The sequence below is a fragment of the Globicephala melas genome, chromosome 2 (assembly GCF_963455315.2).
Source record: "Globicephala melas chromosome 2, mGloMel1.2, whole genome shotgun sequence".
NCBI classification, from domain to species: Eukaryota; Metazoa; Chordata; class Mammalia; order Artiodactyla; family Delphinidae; genus Globicephala; species Globicephala melas.
The window spans coordinates 168,245,170-168,271,543 of record NC_083315.2 but is presented as its reverse complement, the minus strand read 5'-3'; the positions used below and the strand labels follow the sequence as shown (position 1 = coordinate 168,271,543).

The 26,374-nt window shown below is 53.8% G+C and overlaps 1 protein-coding gene across 1 annotated transcript in view; it reads left to right on the top strand.

Moving 5' to 3' along the window:
* Positions 1–609: 609 nt before the first annotated feature.
* Positions 610–26,374, top strand: part of CLMN (calmin) — a 119,557-nt gene continuing 93,792 nt past the window's right edge. The window contains exon 1 of the mRNA XM_060295249.1: positions 610–750. Coding sequence (XP_060151232.1) covers positions 669–750 — 82 coding nt within the window. The 5' untranslated portion in view covers positions 610–668. The remainder of the gene's footprint in view (positions 751–26,374) is intronic.

Genomic DNA, 26,374 nt, shown 5'->3' with positions numbered 1-26,374 from the left:
TCCCTCCCGATGCCGGTAGGTGTCCTTGGGGCGGCTGGGCACGGCTTGGGGGACCCTCCCCCTCCGCAGGGGGCTGCCTCCCCCAATTTTGCCGGGGCAGAGGACCTGGGATAGAAGAGTGTGGGTGTCAGGTTCCTATCTGGGACCGGGCTGGGGTGTGGGGAGGCGCTGGGAGTAAGGGTGAGAGGGGGCGGGCCCCATGGGTACCGGGACCCGCGGGCTCATCCCGGGTTGCGTCACCCGGCCCACCGCCCACTGAGACATCACAATCGGAGGGCCGGGACCCCGCGCCTCATTACCAACCCGACTGCAACCAAACAACCCAAGCAACAAACACCCCGGGAAAAAAAAAAAAAGAAACCAGCCGCAGTCCAGCCTCCCTCCCCGCCCCTCCCCCTCGCCCCCCGGGGCCCCCGCCCCCGGATGCGAGAGTGAGCGCGAGCTAGGCGCCCCGCTCCCGTCAGCTGCCCGCCGCCAGCCCGCGGCGGGGGCGGCTCGACCGCGCGCCCGCCCCGCCCGCGCCCCGCCCGCGCCCCGCCCGCGCCCGCGCTCCTCCGGCTCCGCGGCGCCCTCGCCGGGTGCGTGCCGCTTGCACGCCCGCTCGCCCGGCTCTCCGCGCCCGCCGCCCGCGCCCGGCCCCGGCGCCCCGGCCCTGCTGCCCGCGCTTCATGGCTGCGCACGAATGGGACTGGTTCCAGCGCGAGGAGCTCATCGGACAGATCAGCGACATCCGAGTCCAGAACCTGCAAGGTAACGCGCCCAGCCTCCCCGGAGAGGGGCGCGGAGCGGGGGAGCCCGGGAGCCCCGGGAGCGGCTCCCCCCACCCCCACCGAGGAAGCTCCGACCCGCGCCGCCCCCTGCCCCGTCCTGACCCGGTCCTGTCACTTACGGAGGGGAAGAGGGTCGAGACACCCTCCCCCAAACCCCGGCATTGCCTCCCCGGCCAAATGAACAGTGGCCCCCGGGGTGTGGGGAGGCACACGTGTGTGTGTGTGTGTGTGTGTGTCGGGGGGGGAGCATCCCATTTGCTTGAGGGGGGCGGGGGCGTCACGATTCCCCCTCCAGCCGCAGCTGCGAGTTTGGAGAAGTTTGTACTTGGGCCCTTGGGGGCGGCGGCCCAGGTCAGGGAGGGGAGGAGAAAGCGAGATGGCGTGTGTGCGTGCGTGTGTGTATGTGTGTGTGTGTGTCTGTGTGTGCGCGCACGCGGCCCAGGTCAGGGAGGGGAGGAGAAAGTGAGATTGCGTGTGTGCGTGTGTGTGTGTGTGTCTGAGTTCGCACAGTTCCTAAGTACCTCCGGGGCTAGGGGAACTTAATGGGGCGCGGCGGCTCGGGGTGGACGGGGGAGAAGGAGGTCAGAGGCGCGGGTCGGTGGGGTCTGGCGGCCTCTTTGTTCGGGGAGCTGCCCCTCCCCTGGCCCGGGGGTCACCTGGGAGGGGGTGGGAGGGTGGGGTAAGGGCGAGAGGCCGCCGGCGCGAGACGTTGGGACCTGCGTCTGCCTTGGGACGAGGTGAAAGAGACACTTGGGAGCCGGCAGGTCTGACAAGGGCTGGTGTGTGTGTGGGGGGGTCTCCCGCCACAGACGACATGAATTTATCTTCCAGAGGAGTTTGTTCATTGTGGAAACTTAGCACAAACATATTTAAAGGAAAAAATTCACCAACAATCACCCCATGACCCATGCACGCCCCCCACACACACATGAAGAAAGCGGCTTTTCATGGAGGGGTACTTCCAGCCTCTTTCTTTTCATATGTGGACTTTGCAGAACTGGACAGAGTTCCACCTTCCGCCTCTCTTCACCCACATAGACCTGGACAGGGAAGTTGAGCAGCTTCCTCTTCGGGCTTGGGTTTCTAGAGATTGCAAGGTCAGGGGGCAGCTCAGAGAGAGCTGGGAGGCCTGGACAGAGAGTGGGTGGGGCCGTGGGTCCCAAGCAGGTGCCCTGCCTTTACTGCTGGAGGGCAGAGAGCCCCAGCGGTCAGGGTGCAGTCTTGGGGGGTGACTAGGCAGTCAAGTTTAAACATTACACCTGATAAAATATTTCCTGGGAGCCCACATGGCCTGCTCCACCCCTAGGTTGGGCAAGGACAGTGCAGGCAGAGGTGACCTGCAGTGGGGAGGAGGGGAGCCTAGTGCACTGGACACTGGAAACTTGAGTTTGCTCTGAGCTCCCTTGATTTTTTTCTGCAGTGATTTGTGTAAAGTAAGGAGGATTGAGCTGGAGATGCTGAAAATGATCTTTTTCGCTAAGCCTCACGTCTGGGTCCTGTTGCCTGAGAACTGACATCCTATTTTGGGGGTGGGTGTCAGTATCTTTTGCTGAGATGGCATCTGGTTTGGGCCGTCAGGGTGTGTGTGTGTGTGTGTGTGTGTGTATGTGTGTGTGTGCCTTAGGCAATCAGTGGGTGTTTATTAAGCACATACGAACCAATTCTTGGTGCAACAACTTCCTGCACTCCTCAACTCTCGGTAAAAAGGAGATCGACTTTTGTGAAGGGATGTTCAACAACATGAGCAGCTAATTACACCTGGAACAGTGAGAGAAGGCTTCACTCAATGGAGACAATTTGAAATGGGTCTTGAGGGTTGGGTAGGAGTTCACTGAGTGGGCTCCTCTCTCTCAGCTCCCAGTGAACTGTTCTCACTTTTAGGCAATTGCCAATTGCAATTTGAGCATCAATGGGCTTTGCCATTAAAAAAAATAAATTTCTAATTTTATGTATATTAATGATTATGTACATGTATATAAAATATGCATTAATCTCAAGTACAAGCCCAACACATTTTTGTGTATGGATACACCTGTGTAACAACTGCCTAGATCAAGATGTAGAAGTTTCTAGCACCCTGGATGGATGCTTTGTCTCTCCCTTCCCACTCACCCCCTCCAACAAAGCAGCTACTATTTTTATCTTTATTGCTGTAGTTTTGCCTCTAGAACTTCTTATAAAATCGAATAGTACAGTATATATACTCTTTTGAAATGGCCTTTTTTTGTTCCACATTATGTTGGTGCGTTTCATCCACTTTCTTGCTTGTATCAGTAGTTGCTTTTTTTTTTTTTTTTTTCCCGCGGTGCGCGGGCCTCTCACTGCTGTGGCCTCTCCCGTTGCGGAGCACAGGCTCCAGACGCGCAGGCTCAGCGGCCGTGGCTCACGGGCCTAGCCGCTCCGCGGCATGTGGGATCCTCCCGGACCGGGGCACGAACCCACGTCCCCTGCATCGGCAGGCGGACTCTCAACCACTGCGCCACCAGGGAAGCCCAGTAGTTCCTTTTTTAAGAGAGTTTTTATAAAACTACTGAGGCAGTTTTACATATTGTAAAATTCAACTTGCTTTAAGTTTATAATTCAATGATTTTTAGTAACTCTGCAGAGTTGTGCAAACATCCCAACAATGCAGTTGGGGAACACTTTCATTACCTGCTAACGGCCCCTAGTGCCCAGCATCTGTGTCAATATCGCTCCCAGCTCTAGATCCAGGCTGTCCATAGTTGCTTGTTTTCGCCAAGGACTCTTCCATCACATGGATGTACCACAGTTAGTTGATGCGTTCTTCGGTGAGGGGCGTTTGGGTTGTTTGCAGCTGGGGGCTGTCCTCAGTGGATGGAGCTGTCAGTCCTGGCGGGCGCTGTGGAGTTGCTGACCAGCGTCGCTGAGGAGAGGCTAGGAGAGACAGTGGGCCAGGAATCTGTCTTGTCTCTCTCCATCTTTCCCTTGGCATCCCCGTCTCTTAAGGATGCTAAACAACCATTTTCTCTCCTTGTCTCTGTGGTGCTCAGGAAGTCCAGCCAAAGGGCTGGGTCCAGAAAGCGGTCCTCGCCATGCCTAGAACGTCTGCCCAAACCAGCTGGTGTGTGTTGGCCGGCCCTGGACGTGTCTGGGTGACACGTGGGCCGTGGGCGGGGGCCTTGTTCATCTGAACTCAGCATGGGTGGTAGTCAGGAGTCCAGACAGAAGGGTTGTATTTCAAACTCTGTGCTGCTTTCGCGAGCACAGGTAGAAGCAGTTGTCGTGGTGATGGGACGCTGGGTACAGGGGAATTTCACAAATCTGCCATCATAGGGACTGAGGCGGATCACCACCCTCCGTCAAGCTTTTGTCTGTGGCCCTGTGGAATTGTGGAATCCATGCAAATATGACTGTGATGTCACCAGACCATCCCCCAGGTCGGGGGGAGCAGGGCAGAAAGCGTGGCCTCTCCCAGGAGGGCTGTGACAACTCACTACCTGACACATGGGCACGTGAAGTCCTCTTGATGTGCTCACTTCGGTGGCTCATAAAAGTGTCTGTAAATGAAGGACTCCCTGGCAGGGAGCATGGATGTCCATCTGGGCCAAGCTGCCTGTGCCACCCTCACAGGGTCCTTCTCAAGGAAATGGGGGCGGCCCAGCTGTTGACCTTTTCAGAAGGGAGAACATGGAATTGCAGGATGTGGGCAGCCGCCTGGTGGCCCCCACCTCCTTGGAGCCTCGTGGGGTAGAGCTGAGGTTGGAGGCGGTACTTCAGGTCTGTGCGTTAGTTCTCAGCCAGGCTGTGGGCAGCAGGGGCTCCGGTGCCTTTCCGATGACAAGGCTGCCTGGCTGCCCCCTCTCCCTCTTTGCCTTGGCCTGAGGGTCCAGCTGAATGCTCCACCACTTCTGGGGTCCCCTGACTCTTGGTCCAAGGCAGGTGTCAGGCCAGTGTTTGGAAGATGCTCCCGTTTCTGTAGAGAGCCTCCACCCCGCCTGCCCACCCCCCCCAGGATTCATAGTCCTTTTCTGCTGAGTTTAGCAAACATGTGCCAAGCATCTAGCATCGTGCAGACACCAGGGGATGCAGAGCTGGTTCTTGTCCCTGCCTTGAAGGAGCATGAAGCCATCATGGCACCCGGCCAGACCGGCGTTGGAATTTTCTGCTCCTGGCAGCACAGACGTCCGTTCAGTTCGGGACCGTCTCCTGTTGCTCTGGTGCCTGTTGGGTCTGATGCTGTGAACTTTGACCTCATTGTTCCGGAGCGACTTGGCCAGAGTTGGAGGTGGACGGAGTTAGATTAGGCTGGGCAGACATAAGGCTTTCCCACTGCATCTCTGGGGCAGCCAGCTAGGTAGGGGTGTCCAGCGCTACCAGCTGAGCCCCGCTGGCTGGAGCTCCCTGAGTGGCAACCCTCCCCCCTCTGCCTCAGTGTCTCCCTCAGTCGGAATTTCTTGGGAAGCAGTACCACCCAGGGTTAGCAAACAGAAACTGTGACTCAGGGCACTTGGAATTGACTGCCAAACAGAGGTAGTAACAATTAACCCGACTTCCAGCAGCCTGTGTGCCAGACACGGTGCAAACTGCTGTGTTTTAATGCTTCTGCGAGCCTTTAAGGCTGTTTCAGGAGTGGAGAGGTAGAATGACTTGCCCAGGGTCATGGGCTTGGAAGTGGAGCTGGGCTTTGAACCTGGGTCAGACTAAGGCACACTTCCCATCGCACTGGCTCTGTAAATCTTGGGCAAAGGCTGCACGGGTGAAGGAGCTGGTAACCTCAGGGCTGGGAACTGGGAGGGCCTCTCACAGTGGCGGCATTGGAACCAGACCTTGAGGGCAGAGCAGAAACTTAACTGCATGAGTTCTGTGCTGCACAACCCGGTAGGCAGGAAAGTGGCTGGGATCTCCCGAAGGCAGGCTCAGGGCCAGGACTGTGCCCGCGTGCTCACGATGGGCCCTTCTTGCCTTGTTACCCACTTCCTCCTTTCCTTCCACCGGCCCAGGCCCTCCTCACGCCTGCCCAGTCTCCGCAATGACCTCTTTATGGCTCCGGGCCTTGTGTCACCTCCTTCAAGCCACCCACCACCCAGCCACCAGCACATGTCCCTGCTAATGCCTTCAGCGGGTCTCCACGGCCACCCTGTGCGCCCAGGGCAGCTCCCATCCATCCCAGGACTGATAGCATCATTATCCACAAATGCCGGGATGTAGGAAAGGTCAGGCTGCACCGATGTACTGGGTCAAGTCCAGGCCCCTTTGCCTGACGGGGGAGGCCCTCTGGGGTCTGGTTCAAGATGCCACCCCAGGCTCCCCTCCCACTCCCCGCACCCAGTACCCTCCCCTCCCATTCCTTAGGTTCTTATCTCCAAACCTCTAGGCCTCCTGTGCAGACAGCCATGGGATTAGGGGTGTCGCCTGGTCAAAGTGATCCAGCGCCCACAGGAGCCAGGGAGCCGAGAGGGAATCTTTCCTGCTTGTGTGTCCCTCAGCTCTTGGAGGGCACAGCGAGCTGCTGGAGGTTTCTGTATAAAAACCAAAGAAAATCAAATTCAGAGGTTTCATTAGGGCCCAGCCCCCGGGGCTGTGTGCTTGGTTCTAAAGGATGAGTCATCATGTAGAACATTGCTTTCAGCCCCCCAGCTGGAGTCAAGTCACTGGCTTTGAGTTAACTCTGGATTTTGCCCACAAAAGGCTGTGTTCCAGCCCTGGCTGCATGCATCCCTCCCTCCGGGTGCGGATTCTTCTCGAGCAGCCTTTCCAGGTGGGAGCATTTGAGCAGCTGGGGAAGACACAGTCAGGACGGGGCAGCTGAAGGCCTGGGTCTGGGGCCTGGCTTTGCTGCTGACTTGCTGTGGGATCCTGGGAAACCTCTTCCCCTCCCTGTGCCTCAGCTTTCATATCTGCAAAAGGAGAGGGTTGGACTCTCAGGGGCTCACATGGCCCGCCCCCGCCGAAGGGGGTGTAAGGAGGGTGGGACCTGGACAGAGATGCCCACGTAAAGCCATCGTCATCCCAGCCCCTGGAACACGTGGGCGGGTGGCCGTCGTGCAGCTCTGGGCACCGCTGAGCACAGCTGGCTGCGTTCCTGAATTCTTTTCACTGCCAGGTGCAGGAGACTCACTCCCACTAAGGGTTCCATGTAGAAAAGGTTGCAGTTCACGAGCTCTGTTGGAAAAGTACATGTGGGTAAATGACATACCTTCGTGCTTTATTCTGGGCTGATTAATTACGGTTTCCATGAAGAGCCCAGGAAAGGCCTGGGACACCTACTCCGAACTAGCTGGGCAGAGTTGAAGGTGCCCTCGGGGGAGGTTTAGGGACCTGCCCACTGTCCTGGCAAACTGGGCGGAGGGGGGCACGTCCTGCACGTGCACATTTGTACTGAGGAACGTTCGAGACCAGGTAGAACAGAAGCCCGTCCCCGAAAGGGTTTGTCAGCCGTGAGAGGGAAGCCCTCCATCTAGAGGGCAGACCCCGGAAGAGGTTTCTCCCTGAATCCCTTGTGAGTGGCCCCGGTCGTGGTTGACCTTGACTCCATCAGAGCAGTCCCGCGGGGTGAGGTGAGGCTTCTGAGCACATCCAGCGCTCCGGGGAAACAGCCCTTTGCCCAAGAGGCCCGGATTACAATAACCGCCCTCCCGGACCCGGGGTACACTGTGGCATTTAATCTTTGCCTGGAACAGCTGAGGCGCTGGCAGAGTCCTGCCCAACAAGCCAGAGGTCACTCCCGCTCCGCCTCAGAGGGGAAGAGAGAAAAAGAAAGTAATTCTCTTTTCAGGGGTTGAAACATTAAAAGTAAACTCCCGGTTCCCATAGAAACCTTTTCTTATTTCCCCCACCCCCTCCCTGCACCTCTTATTTTTTAAAACAGTGGTGGATTGTGTCAGCCACAGAAGGAACTAGAGGCAGCATCAAAACTCACAAGTGTGGCTTTAAAGAGTCTTTCACAGTTTTTTTCCCTCACTAGTCTGTCTGCTTTGCTTTCATTAATTTTTTTTTTCCTATCAGAGCAGGGATTGGTGAACTGCGGTCTGAAGGCTAGATCCAACCGGCTGCCTGTTTTGGGGCATAAAGTTTTATTGGAACACAGCCATGCCCATTTTATTGCATATTATCCAGGGCTGCTTTTGCACTTACAATGGCAGTTGAGTAGTTGTGACAGAGGAGATCCACGAAACCAAAAATATTGACTCTCTTGGCCCATTTGGAATGTGGGAATCCAGAGAGCTTCCTGTGGGGTGGCAGGGACCTTGTATTCTAGACCCAGACTCGGGGCACGTGACAAGTAGGAGACGTTTGTGAATGGCTGCTGCACGTGTGACAGCCCAGCCCTCTTTGCAGAGGATGCGTGCCTGGAGTGGGTTCCGCACCCACTTTAGAAATGGACTTCCCCACTGGAAGCCTGGCCATTTGTTCAAATAATAGTTCTTGAGTCCTCCTGGAAGTGCTGGGAGCTGGGATGAAGGGATGGATGGGACGCTCTGGGAGCCCCTAGTACCCAGAGGACACAGGCATCATGAGGCTAAGATGAGCATTTTAGGACTGAGGATGCCAAGGTGTGTGCTGCCAGGAATATGGGGGGAGGGGCGGCATGATCCAGCCTTAAGGGTGGTGGCCTGGAAAAATCTGTAATCCCAAAGGCAGGCAGTGTGGAGCCAGGGGGTAGGGGAGTATGGTAGGGGTTTGGCAGGGGCCTCTCTGGTGGGATTGCAGCCAGGGTTGGGGGGGCCAGTGCAGGGGAGTGGGTCCCAGAGGACCCATGCAGCTGCATTCCCCTTGACCTTCCTGAGCACCGGGATCCACTGCTTCTTGGAGGTGACGGTCCAAAGCCCCGAGGACCAGGAAAAGCCAGGGAGGATTGGGGGAATTTTGCAGAATCCCTGAAGTCCTTCTGGTGTCACCCAGCTCCTGCAGAACTGGGGGGTCTAACTGGAAGACATTGGGGATCCGATGACGTCATGCCCCACTCCTGCTTCCCCCTCCTGGGGGGCCGTCCAAGTAGGCAGGAGCCTTTGCAATATTTATATCCCTTTTAAACTATTTTTAATCTTTTACGGTATGACATACTTAAAAAGCAGCAGCGTTCTGTGGCCTTCTCGCTGCGAACTGGGGCGAGGTGGGGAGAGGGCACAGAGATGGCCCGACAGTTTGGTGGTGATATAAGTTAGCCCTCGGATGGGCTCCTCCACCGGCCCCTCCCTCACCTCTCGCATCCTCAAGCGTCTCTCCCATCTACACCTTTCCTTTCTTGCCTGCTTTTGCGAACATTCTCCTTGGCGGTTGCTAGGACCACTGTTTTCCTGCTCCCAGCTTCCCGGGTCCCACTTCAGCCCAGAGATCCGGAAGTCTTTCCCTCGCCAAATCCGTCCTCTACCAAGACTCCTCTTTGCCCTCAGGCAGAAACCCTGCTGTGTGTTCTGGGATCAACCAGCCGCACCCGGAAATCATCCTGTTTATCCCACAAACCACTCCTTTCTCGTCCCTGTACCTTTGTCTGCATGACTCCTTCTGCAGAGAACGACTGTGGCCGCACCTACGGCAGCCTCCCTATACCCCGCCTTGGGGGAACTCACAGCCACCTCCCCTGGACTTCCTGCCGCCCAGCCCTGAGTAGGTCCCTAGAGGAGTGCACGCATTTTTGTCTCGCCAGCCCCCAACATGGAGTAGGTCGCCAGAACTGTTTGCCAAGCTACTGTCGGCTGAACTGTGGTCCACATCTTAATCCCCAGAATCTGGGAATGTGTTACCTTCCTAGGTAAAAGGGACTTTGCAGCTGTGGTTAAGTACAGGATCTTGAGATGATCCCAGGTTATCCGGGTGGGTCCCATTAATCAGTCACAAGCATCCTTATAGGAGGGAGGCAAGGGGGTCAGAGAGGAGATACGTTGATGGAAGCAGAGGTCATAGCGATGCCATTGCTGGAAGGAGCCATGAGCCATGGAGTGCAGGCAGCCTCTAGGAGCTGGAAAAGAGAAGGAAATGGATTACTTTCCTAGGGCCTCAAGGAACACAGTCCCGCTGATAATTTCGATGTTAGCCTGTCAAACCCATTGTGGACCCCTTACCTCCAGAACTGTCAGATAATAAATTTGTGCTGTTTTAAACCTCTAAGAATGTGGTAATTGGTGACAGCAGCAACAGGAAACTGATACATGAATGAATTACAAGTGGCTTATCAAGCCTTCTCCTTTTTCCTGGAAGAGACACATCTGGGGGACATTTGCGCACCTGGAATACCCTTTAGGTTCTGTGGGAGTGTGATGGACACCCAGGGTGGTGGCGCTGAGCTGAGTTTGAGCCAGGAGTGCAGAGACCTGGGCTCTGGTCACAGGGTTGGCGCTGCTTGGTTGTGGAACCTGGGAAGGCTTCCTGACCCAGGACAGCAGGGCAGGACTTGAGCGGACAAGAGAGGGAGTCTGCCCGGGCCTACAGAGACTGTCTGCCCAGAGGTCCAAATGCAGCAGTGCTGTGATCCGAGATACACACCGGGCTGTGAATAACCAGGGGACGATGTCATGGGCTGGCCCTGTGGCCTGTGTCCTGTGGCCCTGGCGGTGTGGATGGTGCAGCAGGAAGTGGGTGATGTCACAGCAGCCTCCAGGTACACACCCTGTCGTGTGGACCCTGGGGTTCAGCGTGCCCCGGCACCAATAACATCTCTGTTCTAATCCTTGTGTTGTTTTAGAGTTGAGATACGTGAACTCTGGAAAGGCTGATAACTCCGAGTGAGTCAAGTCTGGAATATTTTGGATAAACATTCTTCTATTTCATGTGAAATATCAAAGTCTATTTGGAAAACCAGAGAGCATCATTAGAGGGTTGGCTTATATGCAGTTCCTGAGTTTTTTCTACATTACATCAAGCATTAAACATACAATTATGAGGAACTTAAATTCCCAGAGAATGGAAGGAAAGCCCTAATCGTGCCTCACTGTTTAAGTATGGTTGAATGACATCATACTGTACTTCTGTTGTTTCATTTATTTTCCTGAACTTCCCCTCTCTGCTTGGTTGAAGGTCACCTGATAACCTTCACTGCTCTGGTTCCATCGGCTCCATGGTATTGTTTATGAAACCAATAGTGATCATTGATAATGACACTTCCATTTTTTCTCTTTTTACTTATTTTTATAAAACGAGGATGAATTGCAATCAGATGTTCCAGTAACTCCCCAAACATGCGGTACAATGAAGACGCCAGTGTAGCTAAAAGGCTCCCCTGTGCTGTAGCTTGGCCCCTTCCTCGTCAGGGTGATTTAGCCAAGACGCAACTTGAGTGACTAAAGAGAATTTGGGGCATTGCTGTTGTAAAATGTATAATATAGAGTACAGGTTCTATAAAAATCAGTTAAGTCAGGGGTTGTCTTAATTGGTTCTGGGGCATTGATGTTGTGATTATGTTGAGTCTGGGGGATGGGGGTTGACCCCTTGCTGGATCCTGTGCTGCATCTTCCCAGTAACCCCTGTGGTGGGCATTATCATCTATCCGCCCAGAAACTAAGGCTGAGCAAGGGTGTCACGAATGCCAAGCTACTGAGCTAGTAAGCGGTAGAAACAGGAATCAGAACCAAGTCTGGGAAGAGGGAGTAAGTTGTGGGGAGGGGATGTTAAGAGGGAAGACTGATGGGATGTGGACTTTGGGGAGGGGAGAGACTGAATGAGCCCTGGCTCAAGGCCCCGCTGGCTGTGGACGGGGCACTTGATTTGCAACCCAGGAAGAAAGCTAGGCCAGGCTAAAGGCTGTTTGGGAAGCAGTCAGCCAGCCTTCTCATCAGAGTGGGCTCAGTGACTCTGCTGTGTATAGTCACCTATGTACCATGCACCCTCACACTGTGACAGAGTAAAGGCTAAATTCCTAACTGATGATTCCTGACTCGTAATTCCCCGGGGCAGATCTGAGAATTGCGGGGACAAGGATCCCCTTTTCAGAGGTTGAGAGGACGAAATCCTTGTAACCTTGAATCATGGCAGAGGTGACTGGAGGCAGCCACGGGAAACCGGCCTGCCATCCTCGTCCCGGGCCGTACTACGGCTATGGCAGATTATAAAGCACAGTCATCCCCATTACATCATTTGAATTCTCCTGGAACCCTCTGAGGCTGGTGTCATAGCCCCACTCTACAGATGCAGACACTGAGGCCCAGCGAGTTCAACCACTTTGCTCTGTCCCACAGCTAGTGAGCAGCAGTCTGAGGTTGCCTTCCACACTCTGGTGTCTGAGACCTACCCTGGACCTGCATACCCACCAGCACTTGCTGAGGCTGGTCTGTGCAAGGTTACTCACTTTCCCTTCGTGTACACAAGGGACTGTGTGTGTGGAGCTCTCCTTTGGAGAACCAGTCTGGCCTTTGAGCCTGACTCTGATCTAAAACAAAACGAAACATGATACTTTCCAAATCAAAGCTGAGGGCCTTGGACCTGGGTGGCAGTGTGTTGGCAGGCCTGGGTGCTAGCCTGTTGAGTTCCCAGAAGTGTTGTGGGCAAGAGCTAAGTAGTGGCATGTGATGACTCACTTGTGGGGCGGTGGGGGGATGAGGTGTGCCGTGATGCCACAGGAACAATGATGGGCTGGCAGAGGGGGAGGCCAGGAACCAGACAGGTGTTACCCTTGATAGATTGTGACCACCCAGGGTGGGCACTGCTGTATTTGGATTTGTTATTAGTGGTGGCTTGTTGACTGTTGGTTTGCCCTGGTAGACCAGAAGGCTCGTTGGATCGGTCCCTGGGGCCTGTCCTGTCCACCACTGTGTCCCGGGGCCTAGCCTCCTGTCGCAGGCTCAGTGCGTGCTCAGTTCATATTGGTTGAATATATGAATGGAGACTCGAAAGGAAAGTGTAGATTCTGGGGTCTGGCAGAACTGGGGTTTAAGTTTTAGCGTCTTTTTAGTGTTGCCTAGCTGTAGGTGGTCTGAGCCTGACAGTATCTTTTTGGTGAAGAGGGGAATAAACCCAGCTTCTCTTAGTTGTGAGAACATTCGGAGATGTCACATGTCTTCATCAATGTCAGTTTCCCTCTCCCTTGCCTTTGCCAACTCCTGTGTATGAGACTATACTTCTCCAAGGTTTATAGGAAAAACAGTGGTTCCCCCTCGTTGCCCCTTTTCCCAGAGGCAATCGCTTGCAATTTATTTTAGTGCAGCAGTCCGCAGCCTTTTTGGTACCAGGGACTGGTTTCGTGGAAGACAGTTTTTCCACGGACCGGGGCGGGGGGTAGGTGGGGGGGGGGATATGGTTCAGGCGGTACCGCGAGGGATGGGGAGCGGCTGTAAATACAGAGGAAGCTTCGCTCGCGTGCCTGCCGCTCACCTCCTGCTGTGCGGCCCGGTTCCTAACAGGCTGCAGACCAGCACCGGTCTGTGGCCCAGGGGTTGGGGACCCCTGTTGTAGCGGATGATTTTGGTGTTTTCTTCCACGTCTGTAAATCACATGCATGTGTTCCTTTGTCTTGAGTTTTTGGTTCTAGGCTCCTGTTTCCTTCTATGGAAGGTAAGGACGTAGGTCTCCTTTTTACCTCTTTTAACCTCAGCTCTTTCCTGTCCTCCCAACTTCCTGATACATTTCATCATAATTTTGGTAAGATCAGTAATTGGGGTTTACACTGTTCCTACTAGATCAGTGAGATTCAGAGCTTCGTCGTGGAGTAAATTATGATCACCTCTTCTGCTGTACTTTCTGGTTTCCTTGGAGTTGAAAATTGTCTACTGTTGTTGGCACATGCACTTAAATTCTTCCTCAAAGTCTCTGTTAGTGTCTGGATAGCCCCTCACGTTGTTTGGATGCATCAGGTAAATTCTCTCCACTTCCTGTTCCTGAGCACTGCAGGATCCTCTGACCTGTCTCCAGTCTGGACTCACTGTCCCCGACACCTGGGACCTGGCTGTTACCTGGGCCGTCTGTCACCATCACCTGTGGTTCCCTTCTCTCCTGGGTCAGATCTGCCATTTCCTGTCTGCCTCGTATGGCTTCGTCCCTTGAATACAGGAGCACATCCTTCCTGAGAAGGTGTGCCTAGAGGGTGAAATTTCTGAGAACTTGCACGTGGAAAAAATCAGCTTATTCTCCACTAATTCTTTTTTTTTTTAAATATTTATTTATTCTTTTGGTCGCGCCGGGTCTTAGTTGCGGCTCGTGGGCTCCGTAGTTGTAGCACGTGAACTCTTAGTTGCGGCATGCATGTGGGATCTAGTTCCTTGACCAGGGATTGAACCCAGGTCCCCTGCATTGGGAACATGGAGTCTTAACCACTTCACCACCAGGGAAGTCCCTCCACTAATTGTTGATTGCTAGATTAGCTCGGCATCAAATTCAAGGTTGGAAATCATTTTCCTTCCGAGGATTGAAAGCCTTGCTCCACTGCCTTCTGGCTTCCAGGGTTGCCGTTGAGAAGCGTGAAGCCATTTTTGACTCTTTGTGTGGCCTGTTTTGTTCTCTCTGGAAGCTTATAGAATCCTCTTTTTGTCCCCAGTGCCCTGAGAGGTCAGGGTGACCACCCTTGGTGCTGGCCTCTTCTCATCTGTCATGCTGAGCTCTTCTTAGTGAGACTCTTCCAGCTGGAACTATGTCTTTCAGTTCTGGGAAATTTTCTTCGATTATTTCATCTTGGTTTCTACTCCTTGGTTTTCTCTAATCTTCTAGAACTCCTTGTATTTGGATATTGGTCCTCCTGCACTAATCCTCCAATTTTCTTATCTTTTTCTATTTTCCATCCCTTTTGCTTTTTTGCTCTACTTTCTGGAAGATTGCATCAATTTTATACTCCATATTTTAATCTACCACATTTTTAATTTGCAAGAGCTCTCTTATTCTATCTTTTTGAATTTTATTTTTTTACTACAGCAGGTTCTTATTAGTTATCTATTTTATACATATTAGTGTCTACACGTCAATCCCAATCTCCCAGTTCATCCCACCACCCCCCTCCACCCCCCACGAAGAGCTCTTTCTTATTCTTAAGAGAAGTCCAGAATCTTCTCTTCCACACTGACAATAGTAATGACGGACAGTGGTGGCCGGGGTGATGCTTTGAAAGGCAGTGGTTGAGAGCACTGAGCCGCATGGCCTGGTTTGAATCTCGCCTCTGCCACTTCCTTGCTTTGTGACTTTGGGCGAGTTATTTAATTTCATTATTCTTCAAACACCTCGTCTTCAAAATGTGAATAATACTAATGTCTGCCTCAAGAGCTGCAATGATTACAGGAGAGACTACAGGGGGAGGGTTGAGAGTTGCCCATGCACACTGGATGTGCTGAAATGGGTGTGTTCCTTTTGCCTCTCCCTCTGTTTACTGCGTTTGTTTGGTCTGGAGCTTTCACATTAGAAACTTCTTTCTTTAGCTGGCTGACTCATTCACAGTCCTTGGTTGGCTACTCACATTTAAGAGTTGGGAACTAAAAAGTCTCCTGCAGGCTCTGAGCACAGGGGGCAGGGCTCCTTGACTAGAGCTCCTCTGACGGGTGCCCTGTGGGTTGTGTCACAGGGAACCTTGATGTCACTGTTTTTAAGTCTTTTCTCCTGGGTGGGCAGACTCCCCACGGAAGCGTCTTACAGTCTCCTGTCTGGAGGGTGAAGGTCGAGCTGCTGGGGGTAAGGGCTGGGGGTCTGGGAGCTGAAAGAAGGAAGAGGGCTTAGGACAGGGAGGTCCTCTGCATCCAGTATGTGTAAAACCACTTAATCTGCCTGTTTTGAGTACAATTCACACTGAGACCTTCTGTTTTACCCTCTTCAGGGAATAAACTTCCAGTCTTGTGCCCGATGGAGGAGGGACAGTCCCCCAGCTAGGAGACTTGTGGGAAGGGATACCGGGACCTGTCTGGTTCTTTCCTCTAAGCCTCTTTCTGCATTCCTCCGTCCCAGCCGCGTTTCTAGAGATACCTGTCATCACTCTTTCCTGAGCCTTTGAGACATCCGCGTTGTATGTTGGGTTGATTATTGTCCTTTCTCGCTGCCACTTGGATATAGATTTCTTGAGTTTGGTAAATCAGGTATCAGAGGCTGGTCTTCTCTCCACCCTGCAGAATTTGTCCCTGTGTTTCCTTCTGTCCTTTCCATCCTGGAAGGTTTCTATTCTATATACACAATATATCCAACAGACAAGATCCCTTTACTCTAGGTTTTAGTGGAGTTTCCAGATGGACTGGAGTTAGAGCCTGTGTTCTGTGTGTCCTCTTCTCTGAGAAGTCACTCCCTCACCTCTCCAAGTGTCTCGGGACAGCCGCGGAGGAAGCTGGCAGGCGGGTGCTGTGTTCACCTTAGCCTTGAAGATTCCAAGTGTGAAGATGCTTGCTTGGCGATGTTCCCTTCCCTTCTGACTGTTTTCCAGAGCCCGCTGCTGAATGCTTGTTACCAGGAGACCTCGGGAAAATAGCAGTCACCCGATGGCTGTTTTCCCAGCCACACGCTGTGGTTACCTGGGGCTGGGGACCCAAGGCCTGGGGGTCAGGGATCTGGGTGGGTGGAAGGACTTCCTCCCATGAACTTGCCACTGAGCTTCCCCCAGGCCTCAACACCCTGATCAGTGGGCTGAAAGCTCCTCTCGGCTTGACAGGTGGGGTTTTAATCCGAACCCTGGCGCTAATCTTTATGCACTTGTTTTTGCTGTTCTTGTTTTAAAGCTGCAGCCTCTGCTGCCCACGGGTTGCCTTGGCGCCTCGGGAGACAAAAACCAAACAACTGAAGGGAACAGGTTGTTCGGTTTCTACGTTATTTGATGTTGGAACCCTTCCTGCTTTTATAAAACCTTCCCAAGCCCAAAGCCACAGGCTACCTGGGGGAGAGTTGGCTGGGGCCAAGCTTTGAAAGTTAAGCTATTCTTCATGGCAAGATTAAAGATTATCCAGCCTGAGCCTCCATCAGATACTGCCAGGCTGAGTTGACTTGATAGTCCAGATTTTTTTAATTTTTTTTTTTTTGCGGTACGCGGGCCTCTCACTGTTGTGGCCTCTCCCGTTGCGGAGCACAGCCTCCGGACACACAGGCTCAGCGGCCATGGCTCACGGCCCCAGCCACTCTGCGGCATGTGGGATCCTCCCGAACTGGGGCACGAACCCGCGTCCCCTGCATCGGCAGGCGGACTCTCAACAGCTGCGCCACCAGGGAAGCCCCGATAGTCTAGATCTTTGAGTGGGTTGGATTACCCGGGAGGAGGAGCGCAGGAGAAACACCCTTTGAATAGTACAGTGAAGACCGAATCAATACATGACCCTCCAGGACCCCTGAAATGATGCCTCTTTATCAACCGCAGCCCTTATCGAGTAAACACAGTTGATCAATAAGAACAAAACCAGAGAAAGAAGAGCCTGAGGTGTTGGAAACCAGGGGTGAACTTGAGTTTTAGCTCCTTCACTTTGTAGCTGTAGAACGTTAGCCAAATTACATGTCCCTGTGGAGCTTTGATCTCTTCCACCTGTAATGTGACTTCAGTCACAGGAACGCCCTCTCGGGGTTGTTTGGAGGATCCAGTGAAACTGTGAATGCTGAGTGCCCGATACTAATCAGGACCTTCTGAACAAATGTTTCTTTCTTTTAATTTAAAGTGAAAGAGGAATTGTGTTGGTATGGTGGTCGATGTTTGGGTAGGGGTTCAACTGAATGGCGTGAATGAATCCATCACTTAGTCAATATATTGAGGTCAGATTTGGTGTCTATACTCAGGGGTCACGTCATGGAGACCACAGGGCAGTAGTTGACAAGCGCTCAGTAAGTTGTCTAGTTGGAGGCCTGGAGTCCCTTGGAGATGGGCGAGATGATGGGGGCCGAGCCATCCAGCAAGGTGCCGGCCGTGCAGCAGGACCTTGTGTTGGGTGGAGACTGAGGATGGTTAGGTGGAGGTTGACAGGGCTGGCTCTCCAGGTGAGGGAGGAGGTTGGCACAAGCCAAGGTGCAGGGGCAGGAATGTGCTGGAGTCTTCAGAAGGTGACTGGTCCAGCCTGGGTGGGTGGGAAAAGGACCCAGAGGGGACGGTGTTAGCGGATCCTCATTAACAATGAAGTGGCCTTTTGGACTCATTTTTTCTCTGCCGCCATTTCACCCTGGGGGCGTGGCCTGGGCCGGCTTCTGGCGAGTATTCCACCATGTGTAGGTATTGGGGGGATGCTGTTGGGTTTTGGAGCAGGTGGTCCTCCTTGGGTGGGATGTTCCACGTGTCACAGGAGGTTTAGCATCCTTGGTTGAGCCCACAAAAATGCCAATCACGTGACGATCGAAATCTCCTTCCACTCGGGGGAGTGGTACCACCCATTTGAGTACTAACAGGGCACCATGTATGCAGATGAAGGGGGAAGCTGTGCTTTTGCAAAGAGCCGTCTCCACTCTCGTACACAGAGGAGCTATGGTAACTACGTACGCCCCTCACTCAAAAGACTCTTTGATAGGAACCTCCAGCTTTGAGGCTCTTGGAAAATCAATGGTTGATGTAATAGTTGTTCTGTGAATTGTGTCCATTATAACCAAATCCTCGCCAGTTCTTGGAAGAGTCCAGCAAAGTGACGCAACAATGCATGACCCTTTGGACTGTTCCGTGGAAAATTACTTAATGCGTTAGGTGCAGATGCTGCAACGTTTATTTGTTTTCCAAAATACTGCCGCTTTTCTCTCCAAGTCAAACCAGCCAGAGCCCTTCTGGTTCTTGAGTGAACTTCACGCAACGGCCACTTGCAGTAGATGTTTGTTGAGTGCCTGCTCGGTGCCAGGTGCTCTCCCAGGCTCCAGGGAGATACAGCCCTCGTCTCTGGTCCATGGCAGGGTATCAGTCCCCACAGTCCCGCCAGGGTATAAGGATGACTCTGAAGTCGGACAGTCGTGAGAGTGTCCAACAAGGGAAGCCTGCAGCAGGTGCCATGAAGGGCTTTCAGACAAGGTGACATTTTAAGTTGAAAAGAGAAGGATAAGTGGGAATTAGCCAGATGGAAGGGGGAGAGGGACATTCCGTGCAGAGGAGACAACTCACCCAGAGGCTGAGGCAGGCGAGAGCATGGCTCGTGGACACGGCTCTACTGACTGGAGGGGCCGGGGGTGGGCTTGGGGGCTCTATTCAGTCTGGAGCACCTCGTATGCGGAACCCTTGAGCCCCACCCTGGGTGACGATGTCTTTGGAGTTGGAGGTAGAGCTTCTGGATTTTTCCCATTCAACGAAGCAATAGATCGGGGCGCTGGGCCATTATCACAGGGACCAAAAAGTCTATGATTCGCTTTCTTTCTTTTTGTTTTTTTGGCTGCACTGCGTGGCATGTGGGATCTTAATTCCCTGACCAGGGATTGAACCCATGCCCCCTGCTTTGGAAGCATGAAGTCTTAAACCACTGGACCACCAGGGAAGTCCATCACTTGCTTTCATATAGGCTCAGCTCTGAAGAGGGGCTCCCCTCCGCTGATAGAACATGGGTTCGCTCTGACACTGGTTTCCAGAGTTGGGGTGCCTCGGGCGCAGCAGGCGCCGTGGTACTGGTGCCCCATGGGTATGTCCTCTCCTCTCGCCACGCCCATCTCTCTCATTTCCTCTTCCTGCCCTGACCCAGTCCAGGCAGATCTGCCTCTGAGACAGACTGCTTCTTTCAAGCTTCATTTTTCTGGGTTGGGGATGATGAAAATGCAGATGCTGAAGGCCATATATTCACCACCTGTATCACTGTCATGTCTCCATGTTGAATACCGACGGTGTGCCGAGAACTCTGTTGGGTATGTTATATTTAATTCTCACTGTAACTGTATGAGGAGGGGAATTGAGGCTCAGAGAGGTCAAGTACAAGGTTCATGGTCACACAGCTGGTGAGCGGCCAGGTCGGAATGTGGCTTTGGATATTTCTTGCTCCAAAACCTGTTGTTCTTTCTGCTCAGCCACCCTCATCCCCCAGTTGAGTCAGGCACTGTGATTAACAAGCACATGGCTCTGGCCTCATTCAGTCACCTCTTTGGACCTCAGTATCCGCAGTGTAAACTGAGGGGTGAGCTGCCTGCTACGGTAGCCACCAGTCACCTGTGCCTATCGAGGCTGTGTCTAGTCCAGATTGAGATGTGCTGTGAGGGTACAATGTAGAAGAAAATTGGAAAAACTTAAAAGTTGGAAGACTTTTGGAAAAAGAATGTAAAACATGAATAGTTTGAAAATATTTTGCTTTAATGTTGAAATGAAAATACTTTGGATATAGTAGGTTAAATAAAGTATATTATTAAAATGAATTTTGCCTGTTTTGTTGGACCTTCTACAACATGGCTACTAAAAAATGTAACGTCACACGTGTGACCTGCACTGTATTTCGACTCAGCAGGGCTAGGTTAGGCTACGATTTCTGAGAGCCTTTTAATGCTTCAATGTGCAGACTCCGGGACTTGCATCTCTCTCCTTCCTGTGCAGTGTCTTTAAGCCCCAAGCCCCCTTTGACTTCCTTGCCCTATGGTTGACTCTCTAGGGGGGCTTTTATCCTGTCTCCTGCCTGACTTATGACTCCATCGCAGCAAAGAAACTCACCCGCTGCCCTGGACAAGTTGTTTCACCTTTCTGAGTCTCAAGTGCCTCAACTTTCAAATGGAGGTGAATCTTGCCCTCCTCACAGGGTTGTTCTGATAAGGGATGTTGGTAAAGCCCCACGTTAGCAGGAGCTCTGAACACACCCACCCCCTACTTAACATTCTGTAGCCGATGTCTGTCACCCTCCCAACAGATTCCAGTTGGATCTGGATGGTGTCCATTGGATGGACCGCCGTGGATGGTGTCCATTTCATTTCTCTGGCAAATTTGTTGGGGATGGGCTGCCGCAGAGTCAAACGAGCCACCCGCCCCTGCTGATCTGCTGGTCCCCAGCTGGGGGTGCTGGTGATGCTGCCCCGCCCTGTGCCCTGGAGGCCAGGATGTGCGTTGGCGTCTAGATTTGACTTTGCACCTGGTGCAGGCAACTCAGAGGCTTCTGAGCAAATGGATCAAGTAAGTACCTGGAATCCTCTCTCCGCTGTCCGTAGATCCCACGCTGGCCCATCTCTTTGGGCTTCAGGGGCCTCAGATCTCGAAGCTCTGGGTTTGAAGAGTTGAAATGGTCCTTAGGGTGCCAGTGAGCAGTGGTGATGAGGGGGCAGGTGTAGGACAGGAGGCTGTGCTGTCTGAAACAGAGCCCTCACGTGCTACAGAAGCCATGGGATCCAGGGCGAGACCCCTGACCTCCCAGGCCCTGTTCCCCAATGTACTTAGAGGAAACCAAGTCCTGCCTTATTAATAACGTATGCGAAGCCCTTGGCCTGGTACAGCAGTGTGTATCCGCTGGGTTAACCATCTGTGGCGACTGCTGTTCTTGTTTTCACAGGGTTATAAAAGTCAGACACACACACTTTGGGGCCACCACCCTAACACAACTGCCACTGTTAGTTTTGTGTGGCCCCTTCTGGTCTTTTTCATATGAGTTTGTATTTTTCACACTTGTATCCCTTACCCGTTTGAGTCCTGCTTTTTCCTTTTCCCTGTCGCATCTGATCCAGCGCCTTCTTCCGTGCTGTTGGTGGCCTCCCTGGCACCCCGAGCTGGCGCCCCTAACCCCTCTGCCCTCAGCATCACGTCTCAGCTCTTGTCCTTTCCTCGTCACTCTGCCGTGACTTGTCTGCTCCTCCATCAGGCACGAGCCCTTTGCAGGAGGGTCTGGTCTGAGCCACCTCCGTGGGCTGGTACAGCAGTGCCCATAGAATGGACACACCACGTCCCACTGAGCACCCGGGCCGGACTTTTCTTAACCAGCTCCCTCCTGGGAGGTGTGAGGTTGCTCTCCAAGCAGAGCTCCCTTCTTGAGCATCTGACTTTGTACAGCCGTCTCCACTCTGGGGTGATGCATTCTCAGGATAGGGTCCCTGAGTAACGATGACCAGGTCAAACATCGTGTGTCTCTTGGTCAACATTCACGGTGAATTTTAATCTTGGGACCGCCTCTGCCCTTCTTTTTGGGAGTGGGGTCCTGGATCCCCCAGACTCCCTTTCACTCGGCACTTATGCAGAAAAATGAAGTGTTAAGCCGGCTCTGATGGGAGAGGGTCAAGTGAAGAATACAAATGAAGCAGAACAGTCCAACCAAAGCTTCGGTGGACCCAGCCGGCACGGGTCACGGGGAGCCGATTGACGGCTGTCCCGGGACAGCTAGGCATGCGAGCCGAGGAGTCCTCCAGGGCAGTCTGAGCGTTCAGAGCCACATGGGCCAGCTCCCTGAGAAAGGGGACTGTACGGGCAGGCGTAGCTGTGGTGAGGAGACAGAAGGAGGGGACACAGCAGCAAGTGTCAGGAGTCGGGGGTGGGATGAAGAGCACGGAGCTCAGAGCCCGACGGCCTGGGCTGAATCCTGGCTCTGCCTCTGAGCTTGTTTCCTCATCAATAAAATGGTGCCGCGGGCTTCCCTGGTGGCGCAGTGGTTGGGAGTCCGCCTGCCGATGCAGGGGACACGGGTTCGTGCCCCGGTCCGGGAGGATCCCACATGCCGCGGAGCGGCTGGGCCCGTGAGCCATGGCCGCTGAGCTTGCGCGTCCGGACCCTGTGCTCCGCAACGGGAGAGGCCACAGCGGTGACAGGGCCGCGTACCGCAAAAAAATAAATAAATAAAATGGTGCCGTTGTAAGGAGTGAGACCTGGCATCCAGCTGGTAACTCCACCAATGGAGGAGGTTACTGTTACTAAAAGCAATTCCCCTGTAGGCTCCTGGAGGGAGGGAGTCGGCTTCGTGCCCTGTGGAGCAGAGGTTCTCAAACTTTAGGTCAGTGGATCTCCACTCGGGGTGATTTGACCCCCAGGGGACGTTCGGCAACGTCTGGGGACATTTCTGGTCACAGGCACCTAGTGGGTGGAGTTCAGGGATGCTGCTGAATGTCCCACAATGCACAGGGCAGCACTCACCACAGAGAACGATGCAGCCCAGAGCGTCCACACGGCTGGGACTGAGGAGCCCCGCCTTTGATGCCTGGGCATCCTCTGGAGGCCTTGTTGAACCACCGCTGGGCTCCACCCCCGGGAGGTCTGGCGGGGGGGGGGCTGGACATTTGCATATCCAGCAGGTCCCCAGGTGCTGCTGGTCCCTTGAGATAGATCCGTGAGCCAAGCGCGCTGCCACCACCTAGGCTCCTAGCTGACGCTCTTTGGGGAGCTCACGGTGTGCCGGACACGGTGTAAAGGGATCGCCTGCATTTCACGGCCATCCCCTAAGAGAGCTGCTTTTATCAGCACCCCTATTTTCCAGATGAAGAAACTGAGGCTCAGAGAGTAGGATTCCCACTAAGTATCTGGACACATCACCCCCTGAGAGGGGGCTCAGCTCTCCTCCGGAAGGGCCCGCCCTCAGCCCAGCGGCAGCCTACTGGCCCCGCAGCTGCCGAGAGGTGAGATCACCCGCCCCTTTGTCTCTTCCCAGAGCTCTGCTTATCAGCCTCTCGGAGGTAGGAAAGGGAGGATCCCTGGGCTTTGGTCCCAGGCTCCAGAGGAGAAGGGGGAGGGCGGCCGGGAGGGCCCAGGAGAAGCCTGCCGGGGCGCCAGCTCTGGGGACCTCTTGTCTCCCGTCCAGGCGGCCGGGCAGGACCTCAGGGCTCAGACGGGGGCGTCGCTTGGCCTGCCCCCTGCCCAGGTGCTCCCGGGGGCTCGCCCCGCCTGGGGCCTCTTCACCCCCCTTTGTGTGGTGGGCTTTGGTGCTGGCAGCTGAAGCCTGACGGGCCCTCGGAGGACAGGAGACACTGGTGTGCGGACGGCAGTGCCGGTCTCGGGCAGCAGCGCCCTTCAAGCCGGGGTTTCAATCTTGCCTCCTCCTGTGACTTTGCCCAAGCGACTGTGTCGTGGGAAATGGGGGGAAGTTCTCCTCTCTCCCGCAGGACTGGAGTGCAGATTAATTAATGCCCACCAGCTCTGTAACCCAGACCCGATGCCCAGCAGCCCCTCCAGAATCAGCAGCCGCTGGTTCTAAGCTGATGGGAGGCCCTGGGACCCAGACCAGCCTCCCGGCCTCAGTCTCCTCACCTGAGATGGAGGTTTGAAATGGCTGGCCTACCTTCCTCACAGAGCGGTGGGAAGGTCTGATGAAGCCTAGATGAGAAATGCCCCTCCCTCTATACCCCACCTGTCTACCGTTGCCACTCACCATCTCCAGGCAGCCTTCCTTGATTTCCACCCCCACCCTGCTTCCAGTGCCCCAGTGCTTAGCCCTCTGTCCTCGACTGGGTGTTGACAGCCCTCCCCTCCGCGTTGCGAGTCCTTATGGGGCCGGGGCTCTGCTGTGGTCCTCCTGTGTCCCCAGTGCCTGGTGCAGAATGAGTGCTCGACAAACATTGCAATGAATGCATGGAATGGCAGGATGAGGGACCTGGTGCCTGAGGACCTGGTGCTTCTTGCTCCTACTTTCAGAGCATCTCCCCTTCCGATGTGGATCCCAGTGGGGGCTGGGCACTGAGGAACCCAGAAAGTTCTCTGTGGGCTCTGGGTTTCCCCAGCGGCTCCCTCCTGACTTGGATGAGTCTCCTTGGGTTGGGAGAGGGACTGGGGGAGCCACGGGGTAGCGCAGCCTCTTCGCCACACCCCGACCTGTTGGCTCACCAAACCATTAGTCCTCTGAGGACAGGATTTTGTCTTGTTCATTCACTGATGCTTCCCAAATGTTTGGAACAGTGTCCAGTACATAGAGGACACTCGAAAACATTTGCATGAATGAATGAATGAATCCTGGAAGGTGTTGGAAGTGGCTTTCTATGGCGCATAGAAATACCTGGAACCTGATGGTAACATAGTTTTTTCTTTTTTTGAAAAGTTATTTATTTATTTAAATTATTTTGGCTTCGTTGGGTCTTCATTGCCGCACGCAGGCTTTCTCTAGTTGAGGCGAGCGGGGGCTACTCTTTGGTGCGGTGCGCGGGCTTCTCACTGCGGTGGCTTCTCTTGTTGCGAAGCATGGGCTCTAGGCGCACGGGCTTCAGTAGTTGTGGCTCGCGGGCTTAGATGCTCCGCAGCATGTGGGATCTTCCCGGACCAGGGCTCGAACCCGTGTCCCCTGCATTGGCAGGTGGATTCTTAACCAGTGTGCCACCAGGGAAGCCCCATAGGAGCTTTTAAAATACGTTTCCTTCCAAAGATACCTTGGAGTCAGGAAAAACCGTATGGAATCCCATACTGGCCACTCTGGCTGCGTGACCTGAGCAGGTGATGGCTCATCTCTGAGCTCTCTTTTCTCTGCTGTAAAGTGAGGATGAAATACCCAAATCCCCAGGGGGTTAGGACGGCTATGCTTGTTGCTGTGCCGCCATCTCATTTTATGTTTGCTTCTGCCAACTTCGCTGCCCCTTCTTTGTGGGTGTAGATGTGCCTTTGTGAGCAAGCGTGTGTGCTCCCCTGTTGTAGGTCCTCCTGGGTTACCCTGGGGCCAGTGTTTCAGCCCGAGATTTCCATAGCCTGGGTGGAGAGCTTCTTCCTCCCTCCTACAGATTGTGTGTTTGGGGGAGGTGACACTGACAAGTGGAGAATCGCATTGCTGTCAGCAAGGTCACCATCTCTTCGCACGACTGACCCCTTCCTCCCCCCGGGGTCCCCGGGCTGGTGACTCTGTGGTCCCTTGAACAGCCTCTGTCTTCTCGTTCTAGTTTGTCTCCAGGGGTGGCAGACGGGACAAGAGAAGGTTGTGGTGGCCAAAAGGGGAGTCTTTCTTAGGCAGTGGGGGGTGACCTGGGACAGGCCGAGCTGAGTCCAGCAGCTCACCCTCAGGGAGATCTTTCCGTCCATAACAAAAGAGAACACAGGCTCCCCGTTGTGCTTTGTGGTTAACTGGGGCACAAGACTTGTTGGGCGTTGTGGGGGGGGGCAGTGGGAGAGGAGGAGGGCTGCAGGAAGGAACTGGTGGGGAATTGGGTGCGGTGGGGTGGCCGGGCGGGCTGGGTCTGGGTGGTGACTGACCTTGCAGTTGGAGGGATTGTCTAGAATGCTGTGCCTTGACAATGGTCCTCTCTCTGCAAGTGCTGACCAGGCCTTGGAGCAGCTGAAATGTTCCTACCCTGTCGGTGGGAATGCAGAATGGTACAGCCACTTTGGCAAAGTTTGGTAGTTTCTTATCCAGTGAAACGTACACTGCGATTCGACCCAGCAGTTCTCCTCCTTGGTATTTACCCAGAGTAATGGAAACCTGTCCCCACACACAGCTATATGGGAATATATGCAGCTGCCTTATATCGCGTGCACGGACACAATGTGCATGCCCTTCAGTCAGTGAATGGATGCAGGCGATGGTACCTCCGGACAGTGGTACTGCTGGTACGTGCTGCCCAGCCAAGAGCTGCTGGTACACGTGACACGCCTGGATCTCCAGAACACGCTAAGGGAAGGAAAAAAGATTCTAACGGCTCTACATATGATTCCATTTAAATGACATTCTGGAAAAGGCAAAATAATCAGAATTTTAAAATGGCCTTGTGGTAATCAGGGGCCAAGAATTGGGGGAAGAGGTTTGGCTACCATGGGGCATGGAGGGACTTTTGGGGGGTGATAGGATATTCTGTATCTTGAGTGAGGTGCTTCCATGATTTTATTCACAATGTTGTACATGAGAAAGAGTGAAGTTTACTATATGTAAATTATATTTCAATAAATCTGACTTTCAAAAGAGACAAAGAGAGTGAGAGGGACGCCACAGACAAGCTGAGAGTCTCTGTATCACAGTTGTTTT